The sequence below is a fragment of the Pseudophryne corroboree genome, chromosome 7, assembly GCF_028390025.1.
Source record: "Pseudophryne corroboree isolate aPseCor3 chromosome 7, aPseCor3.hap2, whole genome shotgun sequence".
Taxonomy (NCBI): domain Eukaryota; kingdom Metazoa; phylum Chordata; class Amphibia; order Anura; family Myobatrachidae; genus Pseudophryne; species Pseudophryne corroboree.
The window spans coordinates 88,250,341-88,268,542 of record NC_086450.1 but is presented as its reverse complement, the minus strand read 5'-3'; the positions used below and the strand labels follow the sequence as shown (position 1 = coordinate 88,268,542).

The following is an 18,202-nucleotide window of genomic DNA, read 5'->3' as shown; positions in this document are numbered from 1 at the left end:
TCTATACGAAGACAGGACCCACTAGCCCTTTGGGGAGACAGAGGGAGAGTCTGCCAGCACACACCAAAAAGCGCTATATATGACAGGGATAGCCTTATGATTAAGTGCTCCCTTATAGCTGCTTTTATATTAATATATTGCCATTTATTCTGCCCCCCCTCTCTGTTATACCCTGTTTCTGTAGTGCAGTGCAGGGAAGAGACCTGGGAGCCTTCCTGACCAGCGGAGCTGTGACAGAAAATGGCGCCGTGTGCTGAGGAGATAGGCCCCGCCCCTTTTTCGGCGGGCTCGTCTCCCGCTATTTAGTACATTTAGGCAGGGGTAAATATCTCCATATAGCCTCTGGGGCTATATGTGAGGTATTTTTAGCCTTTTTAAAGGTTTTCATTTGCCTCCCAGGGCGCCCCCCCCCCAGCGCCCTGCACCCTCAGTGACTGCCGTGTGAAGTGTGCTGAGAGGAAAATGGCGCACAGCTGCAGTGCTGTGCGCTACCTTAAGAAGACTGCAGGAGTCTTCAGCCGCCGATTCTGGACCTCTTCTTGCTTCAGCATCTGTGAGGGGGCCGGCGGCGTGGCTCCGGTGACCATCCAGGCTGTACCTGTGATCGTCCCTCTGGAGCTTCATGTCCAGTAGCCAAGAAGCCAATCCATCCTGCACGCAGGTGAGTTCACTTCTTCTCCCCTCTGTCCCTCGTTGCAGTGATCCTGTTGCCAGCAGGAATCACTGTAAAATAAAAAACCTAAGCTAAACTCTCTAAGCAGCTCTTTATGAGAGCCACCTAGAATTGCACCCTTCTCGGCCGGGCACAAAAATCTAACTGGTGTCTGGAGGAGGGTCATGGGGGGAGGAGCCAGTACACACCACCTGACCTGTAAAAGCTTTACTTTTGTGCCCTGTCTCCTGCGGAGCCGCTATTCCCCATGGTCCTTTCAGGAACCCCAGCATCCACTTAGGACGATAGAGAAATAACGAGCGAACAACTCGGAATGAGGGCCCTTGTCAGGTTACGGTGCTGCAACAGCAATAAATCACCGTCCTCAGACAGTTACGTCATTCAGCTTTGCGCTCTAGTTTACAGAGCCCTCCGCTTTGCCCAAAGCAAAGATGGCGCCTGTGAGCACTAGAACGCGGCTATCAGAGCGGCTCATCATTCTGAGCTTCAACACGCTTTTTTTTTTTTTTTCAATTTCTAAATAAACTTTATTAGGAACACGCGGACACGTCAGCCGCTCTAGCGCCCTAGCGCTCTAGCGCATTCCCGTTACCTGGGATACCGGCGGAAGTAGCGGATAGACTTCCTGATATTGTGACCTTAACCTTGCATGTGCACAGCGGAGGGTTCCCTGCCCGATCATGTCTCTGGTTACTGACGCCTTTGTGTCGCAGATAGCAGGTAACGGTGCTGTGCAGGCATCTGTCATGGGCCTGTGCGCGCAGTGGATCCCCAGGGTGTATAGGAGTGACGCAGCAACAACGCCACAGGCATCCTGTGTACTCCCAGTCCCAGCTGAGGAGGGGGCCTGTCAGTATGTGCAGTGACACCACAACAGCTGGGGTGGGGATGGGGGCACTACAAGGCGCAGCACGGCCTGTCAGCATGTGCAGTGACACCACAACAGCTGAGGATGGGGGCACTACAAGCCGCAGCATAGTCTGGCAACATGTGCAGTGACACTACAATAGCTGGGCAGACAGTACATGATGCACACAGGATTCAGGCGCAAAATTCTGGTTATTTCAGGAGAGTAGACGTGTGACCCTAGCATGGTGCTTAGGTATATGTTTAATAGATAACAGGAAGAGTATGTTGGTAGAACATGTATACATCCAAGTCTTCTCCAAGGTCGTAAAACTGTCAAGATTTATTAAATACTGTACACAATCTATAACCTTAATATAAATGTAATCTATTCTTAAGTTTATTTTGTCTTTAAAAATGTGAGCGCAAAGCGCTTTGGAGGGAATTCAGTCATTATTGCGATGTTCCGAAATGCTACACAGAAGTAAAATAAATTCTCTGAAGCTTTTTTTTTTTTTTTTTTAAATGTAATTGCATGCTCTATAGTGCAGTGGTTACAAACGCAGTCCTCAAGGCACCCCAACAGTCCAGGTTTCAGGAACAGCCCTGCATGTGCACATGATCAAACTGAGGGCCTAATAAAGCGTGTGTTGTAGATTTGCAAGAAATCACAAAACCACAACTCCTTTCTCTAGCATGCGGGGACGCCCAGCACAGGGCAACTGTATCGGGTTCTTCCCCCTGATGAAATGAGATGCACTTGTATCTAAAGGGTAGCCCCCCTGCCTCCGCAGCCTAACTGCAAAGGCAGTCGCCGAGCTGCCATGTTTTGGGTCGCAGCGGCTTTGTGTAATGTAACGCAGCCACCGCTGGTTGCCCCACAAGCTGTCTGGACCGCGCCCCCCCCCTAACGGAGCCACCAAAATGCTGCGTCACCGCCCCCTGTATGGACTTATATTGCAATCACGTGCGATTGCAATCTAATTCCTCAAGCATGCGCAAAAGTGCAGAAATTGGCAAGTAGCGATTTCCGCACTTTAACAACTGCAGTTGAATCGGGCCCGGACTGTGTTTGGAAACTACTGTTATAGGGGTATATTCAATTGAAGTTGGATCCATTCCGACATGCATTTGTCGGAATGGATCCGACCAGGGCTATTCAAATGGCCATCTCAATTCGACTTTAAAAAAAATAAAATCAAATTGAGATGAGGGAGCAGAGAGGAGACGGGGGGAGAGCCGAGGGAGAGCAGCGCTACAGCAGCGTTGTAGGAGGACGTGGCACCGCCGCCAGTCCTCACGGCAGTGTCCAGCAAGCGAGACCTCCCTTGCTGGAGCCGGGTGGACACTGCCGTGAGCAGCGGCTGTGACACATCCTCCTGCATATGCTGTGCTGTAGCGCTGCTCTCCCCGCGGCTCTCCACCCCGTCTCCTCCTCTCAGCTCCCTCATGTCCCTCATCTCAATCCGACTTTTTTTAAAGTCTGATTGAGATGGTCGAAAAGGGGGCCAAAACCGGATTTGGCTCCGTTTCTGACAGAAGCACGCGGATCTGCGGCTATTCCGTCGATCCACGTGCTTTCCGACAAGTCAAATTCCCCAACATTTCAGATAATTTTGGGGTATATTGAATAGGTCGGAACCCCTTCCGACCTAAAAAAGTCGAAAACTGTCCTCTTTCTGACAGTCGGCAGCTTTCGACTTCAATTGAATATACCCCATAGTGTGTTACTCACAAATAGCCAATCACAATCAAATATGATTGTTAAAGCCGCATGTGCAATCCTCCTAACTACTTCTGTCCATAATCTATGAAATATATACATCAATGTGGGTGGTTTAAAGTTGGAGTTGGTAGTTTTGGAACTAAGGGGTCATTCCGAGTTGATCGTAGCTGTGCTAAATTTAGCACAGCTACGATCAGGAACACAGACATGTGGGGGCACGCCCAGCACAGGGCTAGCCCGCCCCGCATGTCGGTCCCTGCCCCGTCGCTGAAGTACAAAAGCATTGCACAGAGGCGATGCTTTTGTACTTCAGGAGTAGCTCCCGGCCAGCGCAGCTTTTGCGTGCTGGTCGGGAGCTACTCGTCGCTGCCTGGCTCGCAGTGGCTGCATGTTACGTCACGCAGCTGCTGCGGCCTGCCCCCCGCATGGTCTAAGTTGGTTGGACCGCGCCCACAAAACTGCGGCCAAACGCCGCCGTGCTGTCCCCTCCCGCCCAGCGACCGCCTCTGCCTGTCAATCAGGCAGAGGCGATCACTAGGCAACGACAGCCGTCGGCTGTCAGCCATGTGCCGGTGCATGCACAGTTCTGACCTGTTCGCTGCGCTGTGATAAACTGCAGCGAGCGATCAGGTCAGAATGACCCCCAAAATCACTACCACCTTCATATAAGATAAACCTTCACCTGGCCTAGCATTTTATAGTAAAATTGTCATCTCTGTCAGTTTAACTTCGATTGAAAATGAACTTAAGGGCCCTACACATTGACCGATCCGCCACCGAGCTGTCCAACGGCGGATACGACCAAAGGGCGACCCAGCGGCGGGGAAGCAATGACGGGGGGAGTGAAGTTTCTTCACTCCCCCCGGCTCCATGGAAGTGCAGGCAAATATGGACGAGATTTTCCATATTGGCCTGCATGCACAGCCGACGGGGAACCAGCGATGAACGAGCGCGGGGCCGCGCATCGTTCATCGCTGGTGCCTCCACACTCAAAGACATGAACGGTATCTCGTTCATTAATGAATGAGATCGTTCATATCTTTGAGTGATATCGCCCAGTGTGTAGAGCCTATTACACTGCCCATTAATTCAATCAATATGTAAGGAGAGATTCTGCTGAAGGCTAATTAGCACTACAGATTGCAGTTCCCACTATTATCAGTAAGAACTATGGGGGTAATTCTGAGTTGATCGCAGCAGGATTTTTGTTAGCAATTGGGCAAAACCATGTGCACTGCAGGGGAGGCAGATATAACATGTGCAGAGAGAGTTAGATTTGGGTGTGGTGTGTTCAATCTGCAATCTAAATTGCAGTGTAAAAATAAAGCAGCCAGTATTTACCCTGCACAGAAATAAAATAACCCACCCAAATATAACTCTTTCTGCACATGTTATATCTGCCTCCCCTGCAGTGCACATGGTTTTGCCCAATTGCTATCAAAAATCCTGCTGCGATCAACTTGGAATTACCCCCAATGATCTGACCCCTATGTACTAAACACTGAAAAGAAAAGCATTTCAGAGTTGGCCACGTTAGTCACTGCTTTAAGCCTATGGATGCTTGGTAGTGAAAGAGTGAACTTTCGATTCCCCCTCTCAAAGCCTCTGTCCGTTGCCAGCCCTGATTCCTTAAAAACTCCTTTAAAATGCTGGGGAAGTAACTTGCATGTACAGCGGTTAAAATATCCGACGCAAAACGGAGTGTTAATAATCACGGCAGTTCAGATGTGACCACACCAGGCTGGGCTTTGCCTGACCAGTCAGACACTGTGCGGCTGCAGGAAGATAATCTTCCAGCAGCTGCCACTCTCAGAGGAATCTCCCGGTCCCACTGCTTTCTGACTCCTTCCCCCAGTGTCTGCCGTGCAGGTGATCACTGCTGATGTGGCAACCCCCACCCTGAGAAATGTAAGGCTGTGATGTTAAGAACATCGGTAAACTGATATATCAGCCATTTATGTAAGAGCACACACCGCTGCTGTCATACATGGGGGGGAGGTCGCGGTATCTGCGCACATAATTTACGCTGGTACCGCCAATACCAACCATTCATACATTTACCCCTTTGTGTTTTAAACTCTTTTCTCTAACGTCCTAGTGGATGCTGGGGACTCCGTCAGGACCATGGGGAATAGCGGCTCCGCAGGAGACAGGGCACAAAAGTAAAAGCTTTAGGATCAGGTGGTGTGCACTGGCTCCTCCCCCTATGACCCTCCTCCAAGCCTCAGTTAGATTTTTGTGCCCGGCCGAGAAGGGTGCAATCTAGGTGGCTCTCCTAAAGAGCTGCTTAGAGTAAAAGTTTTGTTAGGTTTTTTATTTTCAGTGAGTCCTGCTGGCAACAGGCTCACTGCATGGAGGGACTTAGGGGAGAGAAGTGAACTCACCTGCGTGCAGGATGGATTGGCTTCTTAGGCTACTGGACACCATTAGCTCCAGAGGGAGTCGGAACACAGGTCTCACCCTGGGGTTCGTCCCGGAGCCGCACCGCCGACCCCCTTGCAGATGCCGAAAAATGAAGAGGTCCAGAAACCGGCGGCAGAAGACTTTTCAGTCTTCATAAGGTAGCGCACAGCACTGCAGCTGTGCGCCATTGTTGTCAGCACACTTCATAACAGCGGTCACTGAGGGTGCAGGGTGCTGGGGGGGGCGCCCTGGGCAGCAATGATAGTACCTTATTCTGGCTAAAAATACATCACATATAGCCCCTGGGGGCTATATGGATGTATTTAACCCCTGCCAGGTCTCAGAAAAACGGGAGAAGAAGCCCGCCGAAAAGGGGACGGGGCCTATTCTCCTCAGCACACAGCGCCATTTTCCCTCACAGAAATGCTGGTGGGAAGGCTCCCAGGCTCTCCCCTGCACTGCACTACAGAAACAGGGTTAAAACAGAGAGGGGGGGCACTGATTTGGCGATATGACTACATATATTAAAATGCTATAAGGGAAAAGCACTTATATAAAGGTTGTCCCTGTATAATTATAGCGTTTTTGGTGTGTGCTGGCAAACTCTCCCTCTGTCTCCCCAAAGGGCTAGTGGGTCCTGTCCTCTATCAGAGCATTCCCTGTGTGTGTGCTGTGTGTCGGTACGTGTGTGTCGACATGTATGAGGACGATGTTGGGAGGCGGAGCAAATTGCCTGTAATGGTGATGTCACTCTCTAGGGAGTCGACACCGGAATAGATGGCTTATTTAAGGAATTACGTGATAATGTCAACACGCTGCAAGTCGGTTGACGACATGAGACGGCCGGCAAACATATTAGTATCTGTCCAGGCGTCTAAAACACCGTCAGGGACGTTATAATGCCCATTTTACCTCAGTCGGTCGACACAGACACAGACACGGACACTGACTCCAGTGTCGACGGTGAAGAAACAAACGTATTTTCCTTTAGGGCCACACGTTACTTGTTAAGGGCAATGAAGGAGGTGTTACATATTTCTGATACTACAAGTACCACAAAAAAGGGTATTATGTGGGGTGTGGAAAAACTACCTATAGTTTTTCCTGAATCAGATAAATTAAATGAAGTGTGTGATGAGGCGCGGGGTTCCCCCGATAGAAAATTATTGGCGGTATACCCTTTCCCGCCAGAAGTTAGGGCGCGTTGGGAAACACCCCTTAGGGTGGATAAGGCGCTCACACGCTTATCAAAACAAGTGGCGGTACCGTCTCCAGATACGGCCGCCCTCAAGGAGCCAGCTGATAGGAGGCTGGAAAATATCCTAAAAAGTATATACACACATACTGGTGTTATACTGCAACCAGCGATCGCCTCAGCCTGGATGTGCAGCGCGGGGGTGGCTTGGTCGGATTCCCTGACTGAAAATATTGATACCCTTGACAGGGACAGTATTTTATTTACTATAGAGCATTTAAAGAATGCATTTCTATATATGCGAGATGCACAGAGGGATATTTGCACTCTGGCATCAAGAGTAAGTGCGATGTCCATATCGGCCAAAAGATGTTTATGGACACGACAGTGGTCAGGTGATGCAGATTCCAAACGGCACAAAGATGTATTGCCGTATAAAGGGGAGGAGTTATTTGGGGTCGGTCCATCGGACCTGGTGGCCACGGCAACTGCTGGGAAATCCACCGTTTTTACCCTAAGTCACATCTATGCAGAAAAAGACACCGTCTTTTCAGCCTCAGTCCTTTCGTCCCCATAAGCATATCTGCCCAGGGATAGAGGAATGGGAAGAAGACTGCAGCAGGCAGCCCATTCCCAGGAACAGAAGCCTTCCACCGCTTCTGCCAAGTTCTCAGCATGACGCTGGAGCCGTACAGGACCCCTGGATCCTACATCTAGTATCCCAGGGGTACAGATTGGAAAGTCGAGACGTTTCCCCTCGCAGGTTCCTGAAGTCTGCTTTACCAACGTCTCCCTCCGACAGGGAGGCAGTATTGGAAACAATTCACAAGCTGTATTCCCAGCAGGTGATAATCAAAGTACCCCTCCTACAACAAGGAAAGGGGTATTATTCCACACTATATTGTGGTACTGAAACCAGAAGGCTCGGTGAGACCTATTCTAAATCTGAAATATTTGAACACTTACAAAGGTTCAAATCAAGATGGAGTCACTCAGAGCAGTGATAGCGAACCAGGAAGAAGGGGACTATATGGTGTCCCGGGACATCAGGGATGCTTACCTCCATGTCCCAATTTGCCCTTCTCACTAAGGGTATCTCAGGTTCGTGGTACAGAACTGTCACTATCAGTTTCAGACGCTGCCGTTTGGATTGTCCACGGCACTCCGGGTCTTTACCAAGGTAATGCCCGAAATGATGATTCTTCTTCGAAGAAAATGGACGACCTCCTGATAAGAGCAAGGTCCAGAGAACAGTTGGAGGTCGGAGTAGCACTATCTCAAGTAGTTCTACGACAGCACGGGTGGATTCTAAATATTCCAAAACCGCAGTTGTTTCCGACGACACGTCTGCTGTTCCTAGGGATGATTCTGGACACAGTCCAGAAAAAGGTGTTTCTCCCGGAGGAGTAAGCCAGGGAGTTATCCGAGCTAGTCAGGAACCTCCTAAAACCAGGAAAAGTGTCAGTGCATCATTGCACAAGAGTCCTGGGAAAAATGGTGGCTTATTACGAAGCGATTCCATTCGGCAGATTCCACGCAAGAACTTTTCAGTGGGATCTGCTGGACAAATGGTCCGGATCGCTTCTTCAGATGCATCAGCGGATAACCCTATCTCCAAGGACAAGGGTGTCTCTCCTGTGGTGGTTACAGAGTGCTCATCTTCTAGAGGGCCGCAGATTCGGCATTCAGGATTGGATGCTGGTGACCACGGAGGCCAGCCTGAGAGGCTGGGGAGCAGTCACACAGGGAAAAAATTTCCAGGGAGTGTGATCAAGTCTGGAGACTTTTCTCCACATAAATATACTGGAGCTAAGGGCAATTTATAATGCTCTAAGCTTAGCAAGACCTCTGCTTCAAGGTCAGCCGGTATTGATCCAGTGGGACAACATCACGGCAGTCGCCCACGTAAACAGGGCGGCACAAGAAGCAGGAGGGCAATGGCAAAAACTGCAAGGATTTTTCGCTGGGCGGAAAATCATGTGATAGCACTGTCAGCAGTGTTCATTCCGGGAGTGGACAACTGGGAAGCAGACTTCCTCAGCAGGCACGACCTCCACCCGGGAGAGTGGGGACTTCATCGGGAAGTTTTCCACATGATTGTAAACCGTTGGGAAAGACCAAAGGTGTACATGATGGCGTCCCGCCTGAACAAAAAACTGGACAGGCATTGCGCCAGGTCAAGAGACTTTCAGGCAATAGCTGTGGACGTTCTGGTAACACCGTGGGCGTACCAGTCGGTGTATGTGTTTCCTCCTCTGCTTCTCATACCCAAGGTATTGAGAATTATAAGACGTAGAGGAGTAAGAACTATACTCGTGGCTCCGGATTGGCCAAGAAGGACTTGGTACCTGGAACTTCAAGAGATACTCACAGAGGACTCATGACCTCTGCCGCTAAGAAGGGACTTGCTTCAGCACGTACCATGTCTGTTCCAAGACTTACCGCGGCTGCGTTTGACGGCATGGCGTTGAACGCCGGATCCTAAGGGAAAAAGGCATTCCGGAAGAGGTCATTCCTACCCTGGTCAAAGCCAGGAAGGACGTGACCGCACAACATTATCACCACATGTGGCGAAAATATGTTGCGTGGTGTGAGGCCAGGAAGGCTCCACGAAGAAATTTCAACTCGGTCGATTCCTGCATTTCCTGCAAACAGGAGTGTCTATGGGCCTCAGATTGGGGTCCATTAAGGTTCAAATTTCGGCCCTGTCGATTTTCTTCCAGAAAGAATTGGCTTCAGTTCCTGAAGTCCAGAAGTTTGTCAAGGGAGTACTGCATATACAACCCCCTTTTGTGCCTCCAGTGGCACTGTGGGATCTCAACGTAGTGCTGGGATTCCTCAAATCACATTGGTTTAAACCGCTCAAATCTGTGGATTTGAAATATCTCACATGGAAAGTGACCATGATGTTGGCCCTGGCCTCGGCCAGGCGAGTGTCAGAATTGGCGGCTTTGTCTCACAAAAGCCCATATCTGATTGTCCATTCGGACAGGGCAGAGCTGCGGACTCGTCCCCAGTTTCTCCCTAAGGTGGTGTCAGCGTTTCACCTGACCCAGCTTATTGTGGTACCTGCGGCTACTAGGGACTTGGAGGACTCCAAGTTGCTAGATGTTGTCAGGGCCCTGAAAATATCGGTTTCCAGGACGGCTGGAGTCAGGAAAACTGACTTGCTGTTATCCTGTATGCACCCAACAAACTGGGTGCTCTTGCTTCTAAGCAGACGATTGCTAGTTGGATGTGTAGTACAATTCAGCTTGCACATTCTGTGGCAGGCCTGCCACAGCCAAAATATGTAAATGCCCATTCCACAAGGAAGGTGGGCTCATCCTGGGCGGCTGCCTGAGGGGTCTCGGCATTACAACTCTGCCGAGCAGCTACGTGGTCGGGGGGAGAACTCGTTTGTAAAATTCTACAAATTTGATACCCTGGCTAAAGAGGACCTGGAGTTCTCTCATTCGGTGCTGCAGAGTCATCCGCACTCTCCCGCCTGTTTGGGAGCTTTGGTATAATCCCCATGGTCCTGACGGAGTCCCCAGCATCCACTAGGACGTTAGAGAAAATAAGATTTTACTTACCGATAAATCTATTTCTCGTAGTCCGTAGTGGATGCTGGGCGCCCATCCCAAGTGCGGATTGTCTGCAATACTTGTACATAGTTATTGGTACAAAAATCGGGTTATTATTGTTGTGAGCCATCTTTTCAGAGGCTCCGCTGTTATCATGCTGTTAACTGGGTTCAGATCACAGGTTGTACAGTGTGATTGGTGTGGCTGGTATGAGTCTTACCCGGGATTCAAAATCCTTCCTTATTGTGTACGCTCGTCCGGGCACAGTATCCTAACTGAGGCTTGGAGGAGGGTCATAGGGGGAGGAGCCAGTGCACACCACCTGATCCTAAAGCTTTTACCTTTTGTGCCCTGTCTCCTGCGGAGCCGCTATTCCCCATGGTCCTGACGGAGTCCCCAGCATCCACTACGGACTACGAGAAATAGATTTATCGGTAAGTAAAATCTTATTATTACCATCTTTAACCTTGCCTACATGGATAGTGTGGGGATTTAGTTATGTGACCGGCGGTCACAATACCGATGGCTACATCCCAACCCTCTAAATCCCGACAGTCGGCATGCCAGCTAGCAGGGACTATTCCCACTCGTGTGGGATAGAGTTGGAAAAGAACCTGTGGCTCGACCTCCTGGCGTTAGTGGCACACGTAAAACCACCTCTCTGGTGATCTGTTTCTGCACATATCGGCATCCTCTTTTCGCCGGCCGTGGCTGCAGTGCGCCAGCATGGACATTTTTAATCCCAGCGTCCCCGCAACAATGTGAATGCGCATGCGTCAAATATTCCGGAAAGGACAGAATGGCCGTGTTGCAAGCATCAAACTATTAATAAAGCTTCTTGAAAACAGTAAAAAAAAAAGAAGAGAGACAGAAAGACCTGCTGCACCAGGCTGAGCCTTGTGATACAAAACAACATACATTATAAGATGCATCGATTTCCTATATTTAGACCAGGGAGGCCGTAAATGCCGGAGGAGTGCAGTCACCTGCACAACGACCGGTAACCTGTGCTTCATACATTAGGGAGAGGCGGAAACTGCAGCCCATAGCTCACAGTCATACATCTGCCCCTGACTTCTTTGTGATTCTTGCCTGAGAAGTGACCTGATGTCTAAAGGGCCCTACATATTTAACGATCCGCCGCCGAGCTTCCCGACGGTGGATACGGCCGATGGGCAACCCGGCGGCGGGGGGTGGGGTGGGGGGGCAGTGACGGGGGAGTCACCCGCCTCCATAGAAGTGCAGGCAAATATGGACGAGATCGTCCATATTGGCCTGCATGCACAGCCGACGGGGCACCAGCTGGTGCCTCCACACTGCACGATATGAACGTTATCTCGTTCATATCTTGCAGTCAGATCGCCCAGTGTGTAGGGCCTATAATAGTTCAGCAAAGTCCTCTGCATTTCAGTATCTGGCTGGACACATATAAAGAGAAATAAATTGCCAGACCTATTAAACTGATCCACATATACACATGTTTTCCCTCAATGTTGGCTTTGTAAATATTTAACGTCCGTTGTGTCTTCATGCAAATAGTTAACCTTTTTGGCTTGGTCTTCATGCCCAGAGTAATTTGGGAATCCGCTGAGGAAATTGAGATTTGGAGTAATGAAACAGGGAGCAGTGAATTAGTCCATTAAGCCTGTGCTGTGAATGCCATGGCATGTCCAGGCTAGCAAGGCAGCCAATCAAAACAATTCTAATTGCGTTCTTTCTGGCTGCACAGTTTCATAATTTTAATGAGATATGGGTTTCTGGAGCCATTGAGTTTTCTACCATGCGTTCTGCTTTCCTGCTATTGATATTTTGCAGGAGTCCGTGCAGTAGTTAATCATTTCAGAGAGATTTCTCACAGTATTACACATGGCAAAATAGAAATTTATTCTCAAGGAATAAAATTTCCATCTCTGAAATTGACACTCTGCTCTTAAAATTCCCATAAACGGCTCCTAGTGAAACATTTTAAACCATTGATCAGTAACATCGGATGCTCCTGATGGTTCAGAATCTTGTAGACATCATAGAACAATAATGAAGTTTGGAAAGTTGCTCATTCCTGTAATAAGCTGCTATATTTACTGTGATAGTTTCCACGTGGATATTCTAAGCCTTAGGGCATGTGCATGAGGCCCTGTGTGACTTTTCTGGGCTTCACAATATAGTTTCAGCTTGGCATGGAGGGTGGTCAGAGGCTCGCATTGAGCCCTACAGAGAAGGGTGTGGTATGGAAGGTAGATAGTAACTAGGTCGACCACTATTGGTTGACAGGGTCTCTAGGTTGACAGGTCAAAAGGGCGACATGAGTTTTTTTGGTGTTGTCTTCTTTGTACAGTGACCGGGAACCCCAATTAGTGCACCGTGTTCGCTCGCCATGCTTCAGGCAAGGTGCCTCACTCCGCTACTGCTGCGCTCGGCACAGGTTACCATTCCCAATTGTAGTCCATGTGGATCGTTAAGTATGAAAAGGCTCAAAAAAAGAAAAAAAATCCTGAAAACTCATGTCGACCTTTTGACCTGTCGACTTAGAACATATCGACATAGAGACCCTGTCGACCTAGTTACTGTCAACCAATAGTGGTCAACCTAGTTACTGTCGACCTAGAGACCGGATCCCACAGAGAAACCCAATGTGTTCACTGGGTATTTTTTGCATTGTGGCCCTCATTCCGAGTTAATCGCACTTAGCAACTTTTTGCTGCTGGTGCGATTAACTAATCTCCGCCTATGGGGGAGTGTATTTTAGCATAGCAGGGCTGCGATCGCTTGTGCAGACCTGCTATGCTTAAAAAAGTTTCACACAAAACAAGACTAGCCCTAGACCTACTTACCCTGTGCGACGGATCCAGCGTTGATGGGACCGGCTTTAATGTCACACCTCCGCCCTCCGTTCGCCTGGACACGCCTGCGTTTTACTTACCACTCCCCGAAAACGTCAGCAAACAGTAAGTTGATGCCCCGAAACGCCCTCTTGCTGTCTATCTTCTTGCGGTCGTCGCTGCGACCGCTTTCTTCTCTGTCAGCGTCGTAGCGGTCAATGACGCGCATGCGCAATGCACACGCAGCGCATTCCAGACCCATTCGCACCGCAGCGAAGAACCACTGCGTGCGAACGGGTCGGAATGACCCCCTTTGTCTGTTGGCCATGCCATCATGCTCATCATGCTCATCATGCATAGGATAGACATAAGGATAGTCTTACATCCCTTTTACACTGCCTCTAAAAACCTGGGTTATTGCCGTGATAACCTGGGAGTGGCTCGGTGTAAAATGTTTAACATGGGTCCAGTTACCCGAGAATCCAACCCAGCTAGCTTGCAGAGTTGGTCTCGGAAAGGACCCAAGTAGCGGTGCAGTGTAAACGGGTTTGCCGTGTCGATGGGACCCGTTCACTGCAAGAGGCTGGCGCTTGAAAATCATTTAATCTGGGTCAGCCCGCAGTCTGAAAGGGGTCTCTTGACATGTCGCACCTGTGTACGGCTCCCAGGTGCGACCCGTCATTTTAGTATAAAAGTGGTATTACAAATAAATAAGGATTAAATAGGGTTTGAGGTAAAAATATGGTTAGAAAAGGGGCAGACTAGATGGGCCAATTGGTTATATCTGCCATCAAATTCTATTATGTTTCTATTTCGACACTGATGAAATGTTGACAGACCCCATCCTTTTTGAACCCTAACCGTGTATGTTTTAAAGAACATCTAGCTGGAGCAAAGGTATTCTAATTGATTAGCACAATAGATCTACAGTTGGTACTAATTCTTCCTGAGGGTACCTTGAAATCGTGTTATAGCTCCACGAGGACAGTGGGGCAGATGTATTAAGCCTGGAGAAGTGATAAAGCAGTGATAAGTGGAAGATTATAACGCACCAGCCAATCAGCTCCAATATGTAAATTGACAGTTAGGAGCTGATTGATTGGTGGTTATCACCTTACACTTATCACTGCTTTATCACTTCTCCAGCCTTAATACATCTGCACCATAGTTTGAAAAACACTGGTTTGCAAGCCTAATGCTAAGGCAAACATTTTCACAAGTGACTGCATACTCTCAGGGCGCTTTAAACAGAATGCTTGGCAAAAAAGTGTGTTCTGTGCATTATTTTGTCATTGTGTTAGTGGGTCATTCCATGAAGATGGTCTTTTTACGTAACGTTTGTTACCAGTTTTCATGACAAGCTTTACATCAAAATGAAAGCATATCATGTACCACACAAACAACATTTACTTGCACAAAATATTTAAAACATGCTCACAAAAATATATTTCAAAATGTAACGTTTGTTACCATGGAATGACCCTAGTGGCTTCCTGACCGCACTGTAAATGTCAACTTACATTACAGCAGCAGGTGGTCCACTACAAAATGAAATGATGTATGGTTAATGTGGTGAGTAAAACTAGTGCTACTGGATGCCAGTCATAAAATTAGTGCAACCTTCCCCATAACCACATAGTTTAACCTAAGGATTGATTGATTTATTAACAGTTGCACAGTTGGAAACAAGAGTGATAAAACAAAACTGGGTAATATCAGATAGACATAGAGGTAGGAAGGCCCTGCTCGCAAGGTTACGATTTATAGGGGAATAGGCGAGTACATGCAATTGTGTGCTATGTGGAGTTGTGCGTACGTAAGTATCCACCTCTGCAGATCTCTTGCACCAGGTATAGGGCTTTGATGACTGCTTATTTTGCAAGCACATGGATAGAAGCAGTGCCATCACATAGGGGGTCATTCCGACCCGATCAATCCTTGCAGTTTGGGGCAGCGATCGGGTCAGAACCGTTCATGCTCCGGCACCGCAGTGCACCGGTGCATAGCAGTCGTCGCTGCCTAGCGATAGCCTCTGAGACAGAGGCGGGCGCTGGGTGAGAGGGTGCTGAACGGCGGCGTTAAGCCGCCGTTTAGGAGGCGCGGTCCGGCCAACGCAGGCGTGGCCAGACCATTGGGGGGGGCGGGCCGCGGCGGCTGCGTGACATCTCACGCAGCCGCTGCGGGCCGCGACAACTCCTGGCCAGCCGGAGGAGCTGCGCTGGCTGGGAGTTACTCCTGAAATACAAAAGCATCGTCGCTGTGCGATGCTTTTGTATTTGAGCGGGAGGGGAAGGGGGGCGGCACTGACATGCGGGGTGGACTAGCACTGTGCTGCGTGTACCCCCGTGTGTCAGGGAAGATAATCGTAGCTGTGCTAAATTTAGCACCGCTACGATCAACTCTGAATGACCCCCATAATATGGATGTTTACAACTCTGCATGTGTGCAAATATCCACATTTAGTTATGAGAGCCATAGTATTCAATGTGAGCCCAGTAGGTACATATGGGCAGGGCCAATGATGTCACAGGAGCTGATGACGGCAGTCTCTACTCTTACTTGTATGGGAGTCCATTATGACACTTCCTAAATTAGTGGAATGGAGTGGGGAGGTGGTAATAGTTTACTAATAATTCACAAGTAACTGAGCTCTAGTGACTAACACTACATAATCTCATCTACCTTTACGGTGTCTACCTGGACGGTTTCAATTTTCAGATTTAGTGATCTTGATGATGAACTAACAAAATAAAACAATCCATTGTAAAATGATACAAAGAAATGTGTGTGCGCTAAACCTCCTATCTAGATGTGTTTTACCTTCGTTGACAGTAATGCATTTTATCATGGAACACATTTAGAATGAGTCACGTGACCAGTGACATCACTACTCTTCCAATAAGTTGATATTTTTAAGGAGTACACGTACCCCCCCCCCCCCCCATCCTCCACATCTATAGCACTTCCTATTGTATATTCACCTGCGTGTGTCCCACAATTTCAAGTTATTCAAACAATTTGCATTTTTTTTTTAATTTCTTGCTCATATCGTCACAAAATTACTTGTTTCAGATGTTTATTTTATAAGCCGTCCAATTCGCCTTCTGATTAATTAGGAAAGCATTAAGATGTAATAGATTTTGCTATGAAATTGCCTGTGCTAGCTTTTTTTTTTTTTTTTCCCCCCTCCCGGTTGGCAACATTTAATCATCAATATATCTAACAAACATCTTTACTTTGAAACTTCTATTAAAATTGCTTAAAACTAATTTTGTTGGTCTTGTAATTCAATTTAATAAAACCAAAAAGGCATTACAATCTGTAAGTTATTAGAAAACGTCTTCTACTTAGGCTGGCGAAGTACATAATGAATTTTCTATCTGTTAAATATCCAGGAACATGTATATTACTATCAATGTGATAAATTGTTTCGGTCTTGGAAAAACAAATATTATCCTAAGGGGCTTTTCATTCCTCACACAGCAGCTTTGTATTTCTGTCTGGTGTTAAGAAACCTTGACAGATCTTCAAATAAGTGAAACCACAAAACATCTCTACTTAGGCTAAACTATTCATTCTTGCACTGATACAGTGGCTCATCATTCCTATTCACCTTGCATTTGTTGACTCCCAGTATCCTAATGTTTCTGTCCATTGATTTTGGTATCCCTCATAAAATTGATCTGTGCCTTCATGAAGGTGGATGAAACTGGCCGATGTTAAGGATTCATACAATTACCACATTGGGTAATACTTCCCTTATTGATTAAGACTAATGGAACATACCTTTTTATTACAGTTTTGTTCTGCTTGATTCATATGTGCACTAAATGCACTACTCCACATTTTATGTTATGTAAACTACGTATATATGGTATCCGGTCTCTAGGTCGAAATTAGTTTTTCAATTTTTTTTTTCATTTTTAGAACTTTTTCATGCTTTACGATCCAGGTGGACTACAATTGGGAACGGTAACCTGTGCCGAGCACTGCGCCAGCAGAGCGAGGCACCTTGCCCGAAGCATGGCGAGCGAACACTGTGCACTGATTGGGGTTCCCGGTCACACTGCGGAGAAAATGACACAAAAAAACTCATGTCGACCTAGAAACTATGTCGATCTAATTACTGTCGACCAATAGTGTTCGACTTAGACACTGTCGACCTAAGTGTGGTTGACCCTATGATCCACACCCGTATATACAGTAGGGCACTGGTTCTCAAGGCACCCCAACAGTCCAGGTTTTAAGGATATCCATGCTTGGGCACAGGTGACTTAATGAGTACCTCAGTCAGTTTGATTGTACCATCTGTACACAAGCAGGTATATCCCTGAAACCTGACCATTGGGGTGGTCTGGAACCACTGCAGTACGGAAATAGTATTTTTTTATTTTTTTTATTTAATGGTGGTATTTGGAGATAAATGTAAAATTCAATGAAAGTTGCTGGTGTTTTCTTATTTTCTTGATAGTCAAAATCAATCCCTGTATCTCCTTCCAAGTTGACAAGTTCTCTCTTATAGGCCTATGTATTAAGTGACCATAGGGCATATGGCTTATAGCAGTGATAGAAATCCATCTAACGGATGGGGGCAGATGTATTAAGCCTGGAGAAGTAATAAAGCAAGTGCAAGGTGATATTGCACCAACCACTCAGCTCCTGTCCATTTACATATCGGTGCTGATTGGCTGGTACGTTATCTGGGATCGGTATGAAATACCTCCAATCAAAATCCCGACAGCAATTGACCGACAGTCAAAATCCCGACATGGTCAAAATACCATCATTTAAAATACAGACAAGGTCAAAATACCGACATGTAAAATGCCGACAGGTCAAAATACCGACATGCGGTTTTCATATTTTTTTTGTGTGTGTATGTCAACACGGACACAATATAAGTGTACCGCGTGGCTCGCTAAGCTTCGGGTACGGTGCCTCGCTGCGCTCGGCACACTATTATATTCCTCCTCC

General features: G+C 47.7%; 1 protein-coding gene across 1 annotated transcript in view; it reads left to right on the top strand.

Annotated features, from left to right (window-relative positions):
• Positions 1-1,209: 1,209 nt before the first annotated feature.
• The window catches only part of MTX2 (metaxin 2), a 202,762-nt gene continuing 185,769 nt past the window's right edge, over positions 1,210-18,202 (top strand). The window contains exon 1 of the mRNA XM_063933397.1: positions 1,210-1,393. Coding sequence (XP_063789467.1) covers positions 1,354-1,393 — 40 coding nt within the window. The 5' untranslated portion in view covers positions 1,210-1,353. The remainder of the gene's footprint in view (positions 1,394-18,202) is intronic.